This window comes from Nerophis ophidion, linkage group LG15 (genome assembly GCF_033978795.1).
Source record: "Nerophis ophidion isolate RoL-2023_Sa linkage group LG15, RoL_Noph_v1.0, whole genome shotgun sequence".
Classification (NCBI taxonomy): Eukaryota; Metazoa; Chordata; class Actinopteri; order Syngnathiformes; family Syngnathidae; genus Nerophis; species Nerophis ophidion.
This window is the reverse complement of record NC_084625.1, coordinates 416940-434010: the sequence shown is the minus strand read 5'-3', so window position 1 is coordinate 434010 and position 17071 is coordinate 416940. Positions and strand designations below refer to the sequence as shown.

The window sequence follows — 17071 nt, the reverse complement described above, 5'->3', positions numbered from 1 at the left end:
CCCGAGGGACATGGTCCAATGCCTTCTCCAAGTCCACAAAGCACATGTAGACTGGTTGGGCAAACTCCCATGCACCCTGAAGAACCCTGCCGAGAGTATAGAGCTGGTCCACAGTTCCACGACCAGGACGAAAACCACACTGTTCCTCCTGAATCCGAGGTTCGACTATCCTGCGAAGCCTCCTCTCCAGTACACCTGAATAAACCTTACCGGGAAGGCTGAGGAGTGTGATCCCACGATAGTTGGAACACACCCTCTGATCCCCCTTCTTAAAGAGAGGGACCACCACCCCGGTCTGCCAATCCAGAGGTACCGCCCCCGATGTCCACGCGATGCTGCAAAGTCTTGTCAACCAAGACAGCCCCACAGCATCCAGAGCCTTAAGGAACTCCGGCCGGGTCTCATCTACCCCCGGGGCCTTGCCGCCGAGGAGCTTTTTAACTACCTCAGCAACCTCAGCCCCAGAAATAGGAGAGTCCACTACAGATTCCCCAGGCACCGCTTACTCAAAGAAAGACGTGTTGGTGGGATTGAGGAGGTCTTCGAAGTATTCCCTCCACCGATCCACAACATCCGCAGTCGAAGTCAGCAGAACACCATCCGCACCATACACGGTGTTGATAGTGCACTGCTTCCCCTTCCTGAGGCGGCGTATGGTGGTCCAGAATCGCTTCGAAGCCGTCCGGAAGTCGTTTTCCATGGCTTCCCCGAACTCTTCCCATGTCCGAGTTTTTGCCTCCGCGACCGCTAAAGCTGCACACCGCTTGGCCCGTCGGTACCTGTCCACTGCCTCTGGAGTCCTATGAGCCAAAAGAACCCGATAGGACTCCTTCTTCAGCTTGACGGCATCCCTCACTGCTGGTGTCCACCAACGGGTTCTGGGATTACCGCCACGACAGGCACCAACAACCTTGCGGCCACAGCTCCAATCAGCCGCCTCGACAATAGAGGTTCGGAACATGGTCCACTCGGACTCAATGTCCCGCACCTCCCTCGTGACATGTTCAAAGTTCTCCCGGAGGTGTGAATTGAAACTCTCTCTGACAGGAGACTCTGCCAGACGTTCCCAGCAGACCCTCACAATGCGCTTGGGCCTGCCAGGTCTGTCCGGCATCCTCCCCCACCATCGCAGCCAACTCACCACCAGGTGGTGAGCGGTAGAAAGCTCCGCCCCTCTCTTCGCCCGAGTGTCCAAAACATAAGGCCGCAAATCCGATGACACAACTACAAAGTCGATCATGGAACTGCGGCCTAGGGTGTCCTGGTGCCAAGTGCACATATGGACACCCTTATGTTTGAACATGGTGTTTGTTATCGACAAACTGTGACGAGCACAAAAGTCCAATAACAAAACACCACTCGGGTTTAGATCCGGGCGACCATTCTTCCCAATCACGCCTCTCCAGGTTTCACTGTCGTTGCCAACATGAGCGTTGAAGTCTCCCAGTAGGACAAGGGAATCACCCGGAGGAGCACATTCCAGTACTCCCTCGAGTGTTCCCAAAAAGGGTTGGTATTCTGAACTGCTGTTTGGTGCATAAGCACAAACAACAGTCAGGACCCGTCCCCCCACCCGAAGGCGAAGGGAAGCTACCCTCTCGTCCACCGGGTTGAACTCCAACGTGCAGGCTTTGAGCCGGGGGGCAACGAGAATTGCCACCCCAGCCCGTCGCCTCTCACTGCCGGCAACGCCAGAGTGGAAGAGGGTCCAGTCCCTCTCGAGAGAACTGGTTCCAGAGCCCTTGCTGTGCGTCGAGTTGAGTCCGACTATATCCAGCCGGAACTTCTCTACCTCACGCACTAGCTCAGGCTCCTTCCCCCCCAGTGAGGTGACGTTCCACGTCCCAAGAGCTAGCTTCTGTAGCCGAGGATCGGACCGCCAAGTGCCCTGCCTTCGGCTGCCGCCCAGCTCACAATGCACCCGACCTCTATGTCCCCTGCTATGAGTGGTGAGCCCATTGGAGGGATGACCCACGTTGCCTCTTCGGGCTGTGCCCGGCCGGGCCCCATGGGGACAGGCCCGACCACCAGGCCATTGTGCCCCAACTCCGGGCCTGGCTCCAGAGCGGGGCCCCGGTGACCCACGTCCGGGCGAGGGAAATCTGGGTTCATTTTGTTGTAATTCCATAGAAGTCTTTGAGCTGCTCTTTGTCTGATCACTCACCTAGGACCTGTTTGTCTTGGGAGACCCTACCAGGGGGCATGAAAGCCCCTAGACAACATAGCTCCTAGGATCATTGGGACACACAAACTCCTCTACCATGGTAAGGTAGCAGCTCAGAGAGGAGCTTTGTTGTATCATTGAACACAACTCTACCACTTGTGGCCCTCAGTCTCCTCAAGGATTCCAGTAGTCCCTGACCAAAACAGTCTTTGTTGTATCATTGAACACAACTCTACCACTTGTGGCCCTCAGTCTCCTCAAGGATTCCAGTAGTCCCTGACCAAAACAGTCTTTGTTGTATCATTGAACACAACTCTACCACTTGTGGCCCTCAGTCTCCTCAAGGATTCCAGTAGTCCCTGACCAAAAAAGTCTTTGTTGTATCATTGAACACAAGTCTACCACTTGTGGCCCTCAGTCTCCTCAAGGATTCCAGTAGTCCCTGACCAAAACAGTCTTTGTTGTATCATTGAACACAACTCTACCACTTGTGGCCCTCAGTCTCCTCAAGGATTCCAGTAGTCCCTGACTAAAAAAGTCCTTGTTGTATCATTGAACACAACTCTACCACTTCTTGAAAAATGACCAAACGGCTTACTCTGCCCGCCAACAATGTCCCCTCAAACCCGTCCGCTCAAACCTGTCATCTCAAAGGTGTCCTCTCACACCCGTCCCCTATAACATGTCCCCTCTAATCCTCCAAACCCCTCAAACATGTCTGACATTGGGGCCACATTGGGATGTGTGCTTGGGTCTGCTAAAGATCACATTTGACTTGTGGTCTGTAAAAAAAATAGACACTTGGTCCATGTTGGCCTGTAGAGTAAATGTAGTCCAGGAGTCACCTCCATGAAGGTGGTAGAGTCCCTACCATGTGAGCACTAACACCCCATGGTTCACAACCCGTGCAGAGTAAACTTGATAAGTGCCTGTGGGACCCACTGAGTGGCACCCCCGGTGCAGTACCCTCGGTGCAGCCCTCCCTTTGTGGTACCCCCGGTGCAGTACCCCCTGTGTGGTACCCCCGGTGCAGCCCCCCCAGTGTGGTACCCCCGGTGCAGTACCCCCTGTGTGGTACCCCCGGTGCAGTACCCCCGGTGCAGCCCCCCCAGTGTGGTACCCCCGGTGCAGTCCCCCCGGTGCAGTACCCCCGGTGCAGTACCCCCGGTGCAGCCCCCCCCAGTGCGGTACCCCCGGTGCAGTACCCCCGGTGCAGGACCCCCGGTGCAGTACCCTCGGTGCAGCCCTCCCTTTGTGGTACCCCCGGTGCAGTACCCCCTGTGTGGTACCCCCGGTGCAGCCCCCTCAGTGTGGTACCCCCGGTGCAGTACCCCCTGTGTGGCACCCCCGGTGCAGTACCCCCTCTGTGGTACCCCCGGTGCAGTTCCCCAGGTACAGAATGTGAAGCCACTGAGTCGTGTGCAGAATGCACGCACACACCTGAGAGATGGAGCAGGAGGAAGGTGTGCAGAAGGAATCTTGGGGTCTGGAGTTGGAAGGTGTGCAGATAGCAGCAATGTGGAGGAGGAAGTTTTGCAGATAGCAGCAATGTGGAGGAGGAAGGTGTGCAGATAGCAGCAATGTGGAGGAGGAAGGTGTGCAGATAGCAGCAATGTGGAGGAGGAAGGTGTGCAGATAGCAGCAATGTGGAGGAGGAAGGTGTGCAGATAGCAGCAATGTGGAGGAGGGAGGTGTGCAGATAGCAGCAATGTGGAGGAGGAAGGTGTGCAGATAGCAGCAATGTGGAGGAGGAAGGTGTGCAGATAGCAGCAATGTGGAGGAACAAGACTTTAGCAAAGGGAAACTGAAGCAGGTCTGTTTGTTCTTTGGACTGAAGCAGGTCTGATTGTTCTTTGGACTGAAGCAGGTCTGTTTGTTCTTTGGACTGAAGCAGGTCTGTTTGTTCTTTTGACTGAAGCAGGTCGGTCTGTTTGTTCTTTGGGCTGAAGCAGGTCTGTTTGTTCTTTGGGCTGAAGCAGGTCAGTTAGTTTTTTGGACTGAAGCAGGTCTGTTTGTTCTTTTGACTGAAGCAGGTCGGTCTGTTTGTTCTTTGGGCTGAAGCAGGTCTGATTGTTCTTTTGACTGAAGCAGGTCTGTTTGTTCTTTGGACTGAAGCAGGTCTGTTTGTTCTTTGGACTGAAGCAGGTCTGTTTGTTCTTTGGACTGAAGCAGGTCTGTTTGTTCTTTTGACTGAAGCAGGTCTGTTTGTTCTTTGGGCTGAAGCAGGTCAGTTAGTTTTTTGGACTGAGACAGGTCTGTTGGTTCTTTGGGCTGAAGCAGGTCAGTTTGTTTTTTGGACTGAGACAGGTCTGTTTGTTCTTTGGACTGAAGCAGGTCTGTTTGTTCTTTGGGCTGAAGCAGGTCTGTTTGTTCTTTGGGCTGAAGCAGGTCTGTTTGTTCTTTGGGCTGAAGCAGGTCAGTTAGTTTTTTGGACTGAGACAGGTCTGTTGGTTCTTTGGGCTGAAGCAGGTCAGTTTGTTTTTTGGACTGAGACAGGTCTGTTTGTTCTTTGGACTGAAGCAGGTCTGTTTGTTCTTTGGGCTGAAGCAGGTCTGTTTGTTCTCTGGGCTGAAACAGGTCCAAAAACTGCTCCAAGAAGGAAATATTGTCCTGCTCTCAGTTAACCTTTAGCTCTGACACCTCTCACCTTTGACCCCACTCAGGCGGGGCTTTAGGGGGTCAAAGGTGAGATGGGTGTCTTTGCTGTGCAGACTTTGTGTCTGCGGGGCCCCGGCAGCACATGGCCCCATGGTAATCACGGCCCCATGGTAATCAGCACATGGCCCCATGGTAATCAGCACATGGCCCCATGGTAATCACGGCCCCATGGTAATCAGCACATGGCCCCATGGTAATCAGCACATGGCCCCATGGTAATCACGGCCCCATGGTAATCAGCACATGGCCCCATGGTAATCAGCACATGGCCCCATGGTAATCACGGCCCCATGGTAATCAGCACATGGCCCCATGGTAATCACGGCCCCATGGTAATCAGCACATGGCCCCATGGTAATCAGCACATGGCCCCATGGTAATCACGGCCCCATGGTAATCAGCACATGGCCCCATGGTAATCAGCACATGGCCCCATGGTAATCAGCACATGGCCCCATGGTAATCAGCACATGGCCCCATGGTAATCAGCACATGGCCCCATGGTAATCAGCACATGGCCCCATGGTAATCAGCACATGGCCCCATGGTAATCAGCACATGGCCCCATGGTAATCAGCACATGGCCCCATGGTAATCAGCACATGGCCCCATGGTAATCAGCACATGGCCCCATGGTAATCAGCACATGGCCCCATGGTAATCAGCACATGGCCCCATGGTAACCCACTTCCCACAGAGCGGGACCCCCAAAATCATGTTTAACAGGATTCATTAGGACTGGCAAGATTTGAAGAGCACATTCTGTCACCTTTTATCTGACATGGCACTCCTGAAGACCACCACATGTTCTTTACTTAACTAACTCCTGGTCCTTCTGAAGACCACCACATGTTCTTTACTTAACTAACTCCTGGTCCTTCTGAAGACCACCACATGTTCTTTACCTAACTAACTCCTGGTCCTTCTGAAGACCACCACATGTTCTTTACCTAACTAACTCCTGGTCCTTCTGAAGACCACCACATGTTCTTTACTTAACTAACTCCTGGTCCTTCTGAAGACCACCACATGTTCTTTACTTAACTAACTCCTGGTCCTTCTGAAGACCACCACATGTTCTTTACTTAACTAACTCCTGGTCCTTCTGAAGACCACCACATGTTCTTTACTTAACTAACTCCTGGTCCTTCTGAAGACCACCACATGTTCTTTACCTAACTAACTCCTGGTCCTTCTGAAGACCACCACATGTTCTTTACCTAACTAACTCCTGGTCCTTCTGAAGACCACCACATGTTCTTTACTTAACTAACTCCTGGTCCTTCTGAAGACCACCACATGTTCTTTACTTAACTAACTCCTGGTCCTTCTGAAGACCACCACATGTTCCTTACCTAACTAACTCCTGGTCCTTCTGAAGACCACCACATGTTCTTTACTTAACTAACTCCTGGTCCTTCTGAAGACCACCACATGTTCCTTACCTAACTAACTCCTGGTCCTTCTGAAGACCACCACATGTTCTTTACTTAACTAACTCCTGGTCCTTCTGAAGACCACCACATGTTCTTTACCTAACTAACTCCTGGTCCTTCTGAAGACCACCACATGTTCTTTACCTAACTAACTCCTGGTCCTTCTGAAGACCACCACATGTTCTTTACTTAACTAACTCCTGGTCCTTCTGAAGACCACCACATGTTCTTTACTTAACTAACTCCTGGTCCTTCTGAAGACCACCACATGTTCCTTACCTAACTAACTCCTGGTCCTTCTGAAGACCACCACATGTTCTTTACCTAACTAACTCCTGGTCCTTCTGAAGACCACCACATGTTCTTTACCTAACTAACTCCTGGTCCTTCTGAAGACCACCACATGTTCTTTACTTAACTAACTCCTGGTCCTTCTGAAGACCACCACATGTTCTTTACTTAACTAACTCCTGGTCCTTCTGAAGACCACCACATGTTCCTTACCTAACTAACTCCTGGTCCTTCTGAAGACCACCACATGTTCTTTACTTAACTAACTCCTGGTCCTTCTGAAGACCACCACATGTTCCTTACCTAACTAACTCCTGGTCCTTCTGAAGACCACCACATGTTCTTTACTTAACTAACTCCTGGTCCTTCTGAAGACCACCACATGTTCTTTACCTAACTAACTCCTGGTCCTTCTGAAGACCACCACATGTTCTTTACCTAACTAACTCCTGGTCCTTCTGAAGACCACCACATGTTCTTTACTTAACTAACTCCTGGTCCTTCTGAAGACCACCACATGTTCTTTACTTAACTAACTCCTGGTCCTTCTGAAGACCACCACATGTTCTTTACTTAACTAACTCCTGGTCCTCCTGAAGACCACCACGTGTTCTTTACCTAACTAACTCCTGGTCCTCCTGAAGGCCACCACATGTTCTTTACCTAACTAACTCCTGGTCCTTCTGAAGACCACCACATGTTCTTTACTTAACTAACTCCTGGTCCTTCTGAAGACCACCACATGTTCTTTACTTAACTAACTCCTGGTCCTTCTGAAGACCACCACATGTTCTTTACTTAACTAACTCCTGGTCCTTCTGAAGACCACCACATGTTCCTTACCTAACTAACTCCTGGTCCTTCTGAAGACCACCACATGTTCTTTACCTAACTAACTCCTGGTCCTTCTGAAGACCACCACATGTTCTTTACTTAACTAACTCCTGGTCCTTCTGAAGACCACCACATGTTCCTTACCTAACTAACTCCTGGTCCTTCTGAAGACCACCACATGTTCCTTACCTAACTAACTCCTGGTCCTTCTGAAGACCACCACATGTTCTTTACCTAACTAACTCCTGGTCCTTCTGAAGACCACCACATGTTCTTTACTTAACTAACTCCTGGTCCTTCTGAAGACCACCACATGTTCCTTACCTAACTAACTCCTGGTCCTTCTGAAGACCACCACATGTTCTTTACCTAACTAACTCCTGGTCCTTCTGAAGACCACCACATGTTCTTTACCTAACTAACTCCTGGTCCTTCTGAAGACCACCACATGTTCCTTACCTAACTAACTCCTGGTCCTTCTGTGTTGGTCGTGTGATAAGGTGGTGACTTGTCAAGGGTTTACCCTCCCTCCTAGTCCAGACTGTATCCCGCCTTCCTAGTACAAGGTGTACCATCCATCCTAGTCCAGGGTGTACACCGCCTTCCTAGTCCAGGATGTACCCTTCCTTCCTTCCTTCCTTCCTAGTCCAGGGTTTACCCCTCCTCCCGCCCAAATGCAGCTAGGATAGGCTCCAGCACCCCTGCGACCCTGAGAGGGACAAGCAGTAGCAAATCGATGGATGAATATTGTTTGGGCTTCTAAGGAGCTTTATTTCCATTTGAGTGTTGAAATATGTTTCTCTTGGAAACCTTTCAAATACAACCTGGACTTCAATGATCAGTATTGATCTAGTTCATGTCAATACACATCATCAGTATTGATCTAGTTCATGTCAATACACATCATCAGTATTGATCTAGTTCATGTCAATACACATCATCAGTATTGATCTAGTTCATGTCAATACACATCATCAGTATTGATCTAGTTCATGTCAATACACATCATCAGTATTGATCTAGTTCATGTCAATACACATCATCAGTATTGATCTAGTTCATGTCAATACACATCATCAGTATTGATCTAGTTCATGTCAATACACATCATCAGTATTGATCTAGTTCATGTCAATACACATCATCAGTATTGATCTAGTTCATGTCAATACACATCATCAGTATTGATCTAGTTCATGTCAATACACATCATCAGTATTGATCTAGTTCATGTCAATACACATCATCAGTATTGATCTAGTTCTGTATCTCCTCTCTTAATGGGGAAGACATTTAAAGTCCTACTGAAATGAGATGTTCTTATTTAAAGGGGGACAGCAGCTCCATTCTGTGTCTCAGACTTCATCATTTCCCCATATTGACATATTTTTCATGAAAGGACTTAGTAGAGAACATCCACCATAAAGTTGGCAACTTTTACTCGCTAATAAAAAAGCCTTGCCTGTACCGGAAGTAGCAGACGATGACGTCACATGTTGATGACGTCACATGTCGATGACGTCACATGTCGATGACGTCACATGTTGATGCCGTATTGTCATGTGTTGCAATGTTAATATTTCATCATTGATATATAAACTATCAGACTGCGTGGTGGCTAGTAGTGGCTTTCAGTAGGACTTTAATGAAGCAGCTCATGAACCTGCATCTTAGTCACCTGATCCAACACTCTCTGCACTTCTTACACTCACCTGCTTGGCTTTGCTAAGGGTAGTAATACATATATTGATTGGTAAGGGTAGTAATACATATATTGGTTGGTAAGGGTAGTAATACATATATTGATTGGTAAGGGTAGTAATACATATATTGATTGGTAAGGGTAGTAATACATATATTGATTGGTAAGGGTAGTAATACATATATTGATTGGTAAGGGTAGTAATACATATATTGATTGGTAAGGGTAGTAATACATATATTGATTGGTAAGGGTAGTAATACATATATTGATTGGTAAGTGTGATACATTTGTGCTGCGGTTGATGGTTCCAAATGTCCGGCTGACTCCCCCAGAGCTGCGTGACTTTGAGCGTGAGGAGCGAGAGGATGACGAGGACATCGAGGTGGACGAAGGCAACACGGCCCTCATCACCTGTCACCTGCCTGAGAGCCAACCCAAAGCTCAGGTGCGCTACAGCGTCAAGCAGGAGTGGCTGGACACCTCCAAAGGTAACTACTCTCTTCAGGAATGCTGGGGCAGACTTTCTTTTCCCCGGAATGTCCTCTTTATTTTCAAAACTACTGTTTATTTCACAACTATTAAGTTTATTTTGACAACTATTATGTTTATTTCACAACTATTAAGTTTATTTTCACAACTATTATGTTTATTTCACAACTATTAAGTTTATTTTCACAACTATTAGGTTTATTTTGACAACTATTATGTTTATCTTACAACTATTATGTTTATCTTACAACTACTATGTTTATTTTCACAACTATTATGTTTATGTTCACAACTATTTTTCGTTTTTACAACTATTATGTTTTTTTTCACAACTATTATGTTTATTTTCACGACTATTAAGTTTATTTTGACAACTATTATGTTTATCTCACAACTATTATATTTATTTTCACAACTATTATGTTTATTTCACAACTATTATGTTTATTTTTACAACTATTATGTTTATTTTCACAACTATTGTTTATTTTCACAACTATTACGTTTATTTTCACAACTATTATTTATTTTGACAACTATTACGTTTATTTTGACAACTCTTATGTTTATTTTCACAACTACTATGTTTATTTTCACAACTATTATGTATATTTTCACAACTATTATGTATATGTTCACAACCATTATGTATTTTTTCACAACTATTAGCCTGCAAGACAGGCTGCCAGTTGTTGTTATCTGGGAGGAAATGAGCTTTCCTTTACAGGCTGCCACCTGCTGGTCGCTGGTGGCACTGCACCTTTACACCACCTGCTGGTCGCTGGTGGCACTGCACCTTTACACCACCTGCTGGTCGCTGGTGGCACTGCACCTTTACACCACCTGCTGGTCGCTGGTGGCACTGCACCTTTAGGCTCAATGCTAGTCTCCTTTACTTTTATTTTGCAGCACAAAACTTTCCAAAGTGGTTCAAAGATTGGGACATTTGTGCTCGAGGTAGCAGCAGGAAGACACTTTTTTCATGCATTCTAAATCCCTAAATAACACTAACAAAAGTCAGCGAACAATAAAAGTAATGTGAGTCAATTTATCCCCCCATAAAGTGCTCTAAAATACCTCCATCAGGGTTTTATATGCAAACTGTAAGTTTATATGTCATGTAGTAACATTCATAATAACATGTAATATATACATGATGTAAGTATATATGTAGTATCTAGTAACATTCATAATAACATGTAATATATACATGATGTAAGTATATATGTAGTATCTAGTAACATTCATAATAACATGTAATATATACATGATGTAAGTATATAAAACATTTAGTAACATTCATAATAACATGTAATATATACATGATGTAAGTATATATGTAGTATCTAATAACATTCATAATAACATGTAATATATACATGATGTAAGTATATATGTCATGTAGTAACATTCATAATAACATGTAATATATACATGATGTAAGTATATATGTCATGTAGTAACATTCATAATAACATGTAATATATACATGATGTAAGTATATATGTAGTATCTAGTAACATTCATAATAACATGTAATATATACATGATGTAAGTATATATGTAGTATCTAGTAACATTCATAATAACATGTAATATATACATGATGTAAGTATATATGTAGTATCTAGTAACATTCATAATAACATGTAATATATACATGATGTAAGTATATATGTAGTATCTAGTAACATTCATAATAACATGTAATATATACATGATGTAAGTATATATGTAGTATCTAGTAACATTCATAATAACATGTAATATATACATGATGTAAGTATATATGTAGTATCTAGTAACATTCATAATAACATGTAATATATACATGATGTAAGTATATATGTCATGTAGTAACATTCATAATAACATGTAATATATACATGATGTAAGTATATATGTAGTATCTAGTAACATTCATAATAACATGTAATATATACATGATGTAAGTATATATGTCATGTAGTAACATTCATAATAACATGTAATATATACATGATGTAAGTATATATGTAGTATCTAATAACATTCATAATAACATGTCATATATACATGATGTAAGTATATATGTAGTATCTAGTAACATTCATAACATGTAATATATACATGATGTAAGTATATATGTAGTAAGACATTCTTAATAACATGTAATATATTACATGATGTAGTAAGTATATATGTTAGTATCTAGTAACATTCATAATAACATGTAATATATACATGATGTAAGTATTATGTAGTATCTAGAACATTCATAATACATGTAATATATACATGATGTAAGTATAATATGTAGTATCTTAGTAACATTCATAATAACATGTAATATATACATGATGTAAGTATATATGTAATCTAGTAACATTCATAATAACATGTAATATATACATGATGTAAGTATATATGTAGTATCTAGTAACATTCATAATAACATGTAATATATACATGATGTAAGTTATATGTAGTATCTAGTAACATTCATAATAACATGTAATATATACATGATGTAAGTATATATGTCATGTAGTAACATTCATAATAACATGTAATATATACATGATGTAAGTATATATGTAGTATCTACTAACATTCATAATAACATGTAATATATACATGATGTAAGTTTATATGTAGTATCTAGTAACATTCATAATAACATGTAATATATACATGATGTAAGTATATATGTCATGTAGTAACATTCATAATAACATGTAATATATACATGATGTAAGTATATATGTAGTATCTAGTAACATTCATAATAACATGTAATATATACATGATGTAAGTATATATGTAGTATCTAGTAACATTCATAATAACATGTAATATATACATGATGTAAGTATATATGTCATGTAGTAACATTCATAATAACATGTAATATATACATGATGTAAGTATATATGTAGTATCTAGTAACATTCATAATAACATGTCATATATACATGATGTAAGTATATATGTCATGTAGTAAACATTCATAATAACATGTAATATATACATGATGTAAGTATATATGTAGTATCTAGTAACATTCATAATAACATGTCATATATACATGATGTAAGTTTATATGTCATGTAGTAACATTCATAATAACATGTAATATATACATGATGTAAGTATATATGTAGTATCTAGTAACATTCATAATCACATGTAATATATACAATGATGTAAGTATATATGTAGTATCTAGTAACATTCATAATAACATGTCATATATACATGATGTAAGTTTATATGTCATGTAGTAACATTCATAATAACATGTAATATATACATGATGTAAGTATATATGTAGTATCTAGTAACATTCATAATCAACATGTAATATATACATGATGTAAGTATATATGTAGTATCTAGTAACATTCATAATAACATGTAATATATGCATGATGTAAGTATATATGTAGTATCTAGTAACATTCATAATAACATGTAATATATACATGATGTAAGTATATATGTAGTATCTAGTAACATTCATAATAACATGTAATATATACATGATGTAAGTATATATGTAGTATCTAGTAACATTCATAATAACATGTAATATATACATGATGTAAGTATATATGTAGTATCTAGTAACATTCATAATAACATGTAATATATACATGATGTAAGTATATATGTAGTATCTAGTAACATTCATAATAACATGTAATATATACATGATGTAAGTATATATGTCATGTAGGAACATTCATAATAACATGTAATATATACATGATGTAAGTATATATGTAGTATCTAGTAACATTCATAATAACATGTAATAATATACATGATGTAAGTATATATGTCATGTAGTAACATTCATAATAACATGTAATATATACATGATGTAAGTATAGTATGTAGTATCTAGTAACATTCATAATAACATGTAATATATACATGATGTAAGTATATATGTAGTATCTAGTAACATTCATAATAACATGTAATATATACATGATGTAAGTATATATGTAGTATCTAGTAACATTCATAATAACATGTCATATATACATGATGTAAGTATATATGTAGTATCTAGTAACATTCATAATAACATGTCATATATACATGATGTAAGTATATATGTAGTATCTAGTAACATTCATAATAACATGTCATATATACATGATGTACTGTATGTCATGTAGTATTTTCGCCAACTTGATAGGTCTGAAAGAGATAATGCAAGATGCTACTTTGTTGTTTAGGCACACCACAGCTAGTCCTTGATAGTCCAACTCTCTAATGCTCCAGTCACACACAGGATCTCACAGGAATGAAGCCAAAATACAAACTTACCCATTGTTAGCATGTGGTGGCGTATACATTTCCTGATGAGAGTTATTGTCATGTTTCATTCTGCACTAGTTGTTGTCATGTTTCATTCTGCACTAGTTGTTGTCATGTTTCATTCTGCACTAGTTGTTGTCATGTTTCATTCTGCACTAGTTGTTGTCATGTTTCATTCTGCACTAGTTGTTGTCATGTTTCATTCTGCACTAGTTGTTGTCATGTTTCATTCTGCACTAGTTGTTGTTGTTGTAATGTTTCATTCTGCACTAGTTGTTGTTATGTTCATTCTGCACTAGTTGTCATGTTTCATTCTGCAGTAGTTGTTGTATGTTTCATTCCGCACTAGTTGTTGTTGTAATGTTTCATTGTGCACTAGCTGTTGTAATGTTTCATTCTGCACTAGTTGTTGTTGTAATGTTTCATTGTGCACTAGCTGTTGTTGTAATGTTTCATTCTGCACTAGTTCTTGTTGTAATGTTTCATTCTGCACTAGTTGTTGTAATGTTTCATTCTGCACTAGTTGTCATGTTTTATTCTGCACTAGTTGTTGTCATGTTTCATACTGCACTAGTTGTTGTAATGTTTCATTCTGCACTAGTTGTTGTCATGTTTCATTTTGCACTAGTTGTTGTCATGTTTTATTCTGCAATAGTTGTTGTCATGTTTCATTCTGCACTAGTTCTTGTTGTAATGTTTCATTCTGCACTAGTTGTTGTAATGTTTCATTCTGCACTAGTTGTCATGTTTTATTCGGCACTAGTTGTTGTCATGTTTCATTCTGCACTAGTTGTTGTAATGTTTCATTCTGCACTAGTTGTTGTCATGTTTCATTCTGCACTAGTTGTTGTCACGTTTTATTCTGCACTAGTTGTTGTCATGTTTCATTCTGCACTGGTTGTTGTCATGTTTCATTCTGCACTAGTTGTTGTAATGTTTCATTCTGCACTAGTTGTCATGTTTCATTCTGCACTAGTTGTTGTCATGTTTCATTCTGCACTAGTTGTTGTCATGTTTCATCCTGCACTAGTTGTTGTTGTTGTAATGTTTCATTCTGCACTAGTTGTTGTTATGTTTCATTCTGCACTAGTTGTCATGTTTCATTCTGCAGTAGTTGTTGTAATGTTTCATTCTGCACTAGTTGTTGTAATGTTTCATTCTGCACTAGCTGTTGTTGTAATGTTTCATTCTGCACTAGATGTTGTTGTAATGTTTCATTCTGCACTAGTTGTTGTAATGTTTCATTCTGCACTAGTTGTTGTAATGTTTCATTCTGCACTAGTTGTTGTCATGTTTCATTCTGCACTAGTTGTTGTCATGTTTTATTCTGCACTAGTTGTTGTCATGTTTCATTCTGCACTAGTTCTTGTTGTAATGTTTCATTCTGCACTAGTTGTTGTAATGTTTCATTCTGCACTAGTTGTTGTAATGTTTCATTCTGCACTAGTTGTCATGTTTTATTCAGCACTAGTTGTTGTCATGTTTCATTCTGCACTAGTTGTTGTAATGTTTCATTCTGCACTAGTTGTTGTCATGTTTCATTCTGCACTAGTTGTTGTCATGTTTTATTCTGCACTAGTTGTTATGTTTCATTCTGCACTGGTTGTTGTCATGTTTCATTCTGTACTAGTTGTTGTAATGTTTCATTCTGCACTAGTTGTTGTCATGTTTCATTCTGCACTAGTTGTTGTCATGTTTCATTCTGCACTAGTTGTTGTAATGTTTCATTCTGCACTAGTTGTTGTAATGTTTCATTCTGCACTAGTTGTTGTCATGTTTCATTCTGCACTAGTTGTTGTCATGTTTCATTCTGCACTAGTTGTTGTCATGTTTCATTCTGCACTAGTTGTTGTCATGTTTCATTCTGCACTAGTTGTTGTCATGTTTCATTCTGCACTAGTTGTTGTCATGTTTCATCCTGCACTAGTTGTTGTTGTTGTAATGTTTCATTCTGCACTAGTTGTTGTTATGTTTCATTCTGCACTAGTTGTCATGTTTCATTCTGCAGTAGTTGTTGTAATGTTTCATTCTGCACTAGTTGTTGTTATGTTTCATTCTGCACTAGCTGTTGTTGTAATGTTTCATTCTGCACTAGTTGTTGTTGTAATGTTTCATTCTGCACTAGTTGTCATGATTCATTCTGCACTAGTTGTTGTTGTAATGTTTCATTCTGCACTAGTTGTTGTTGTAATGTTTCATTCTGCACTAGTTGTAATGTTTCATTCTGCACTAGTTGTTGTAATGTTTCATTCTGCACTAGTTGTTGTTGTAATGTTTCATTGTGCACTAGCTGTTGTTGTAATGTTTCATTCTGCACTAGTTATTGTTGTAATGTTTCATTCTGCACTAGTTGTTGTCATGTTTCATTCTGCACTAGTTGTTGTAATGTTTTATTCTGCACTAGTTGTTGTCATGTTTCATTCTGCACTAGTTGTTGTCATGTTTCATTCTGCACTAGTTGTTGTCATGTTTCATTCTGCACTAGTTGTTGTCATGTTTCATTCTGCACTAGTTGTTGTCATGTTTCATTCTGCACTAGTTGTTGTCATGTTTCATCCTGCACTAGTTGTTGTTGTTGTAATGTTTCATTCTGCACTAGTTGTTATGTTTCATTCTGCACTAGTTGTCATGTTTCATTCTGCAGTAGTTGTTGTAATGTTTCATTCTGCACTAGTTGTTGTTATGTTTCATTCTGCACTAGCTGTTGTTGTAATGTTTCATTCTGCACTAGTTGTTGTTGTAATGTTTCATTCTGCACTAGTTGTCATGTTTCATTCTGCACTAGTTGTTGTTGTAATGTTTCATTCTGCACTAGTTGTTGTTGTAATGTTTCATTCTGCACTAGTTGTTGTAATGTTTCATTCTGCACTAGTTGTTGTAATGTTTCATTCTGCACTAGTTGTTGTTGTAATGTTTCATTGTGCACTAGCTGTTGTTGTAATGTTTCATTCTGCACTAGTTATTGTTGTAATGTTTCATTCTGCACTAGTTGTTGTCATGTTTCATTCTGCACTAGTTGTTGTAATGTTTTATTCTGCACTAGTTGTTGTCATGTTTCATTCTGCACTAGTTGTTGTCATGTTTCATTCTGCACTAGTTGTTGTCATGTTTCATTCTGCACTAGTTGTTGTCATGTTTCATTCTGCACTAGTTGTTGTCATGTTTCATTCTGCAGTAGTTGTT

General features: G+C 40.6%; 1 protein-coding gene across 1 annotated transcript in view; it reads left to right on the top strand.

Annotated features, from left to right (window-relative positions):
- The window catches only part of boc (BOC cell adhesion associated, oncogene regulated), an 82952-nt gene that overhangs the window by 39820 nt on the left and 26061 nt on the right, over positions 1-17071 (top strand). The window contains 1 exon segment of the mRNA XM_061921161.1: positions 9421-9576. Coding sequence (XP_061777145.1) covers positions 9421-9576 — 156 coding nt within the window.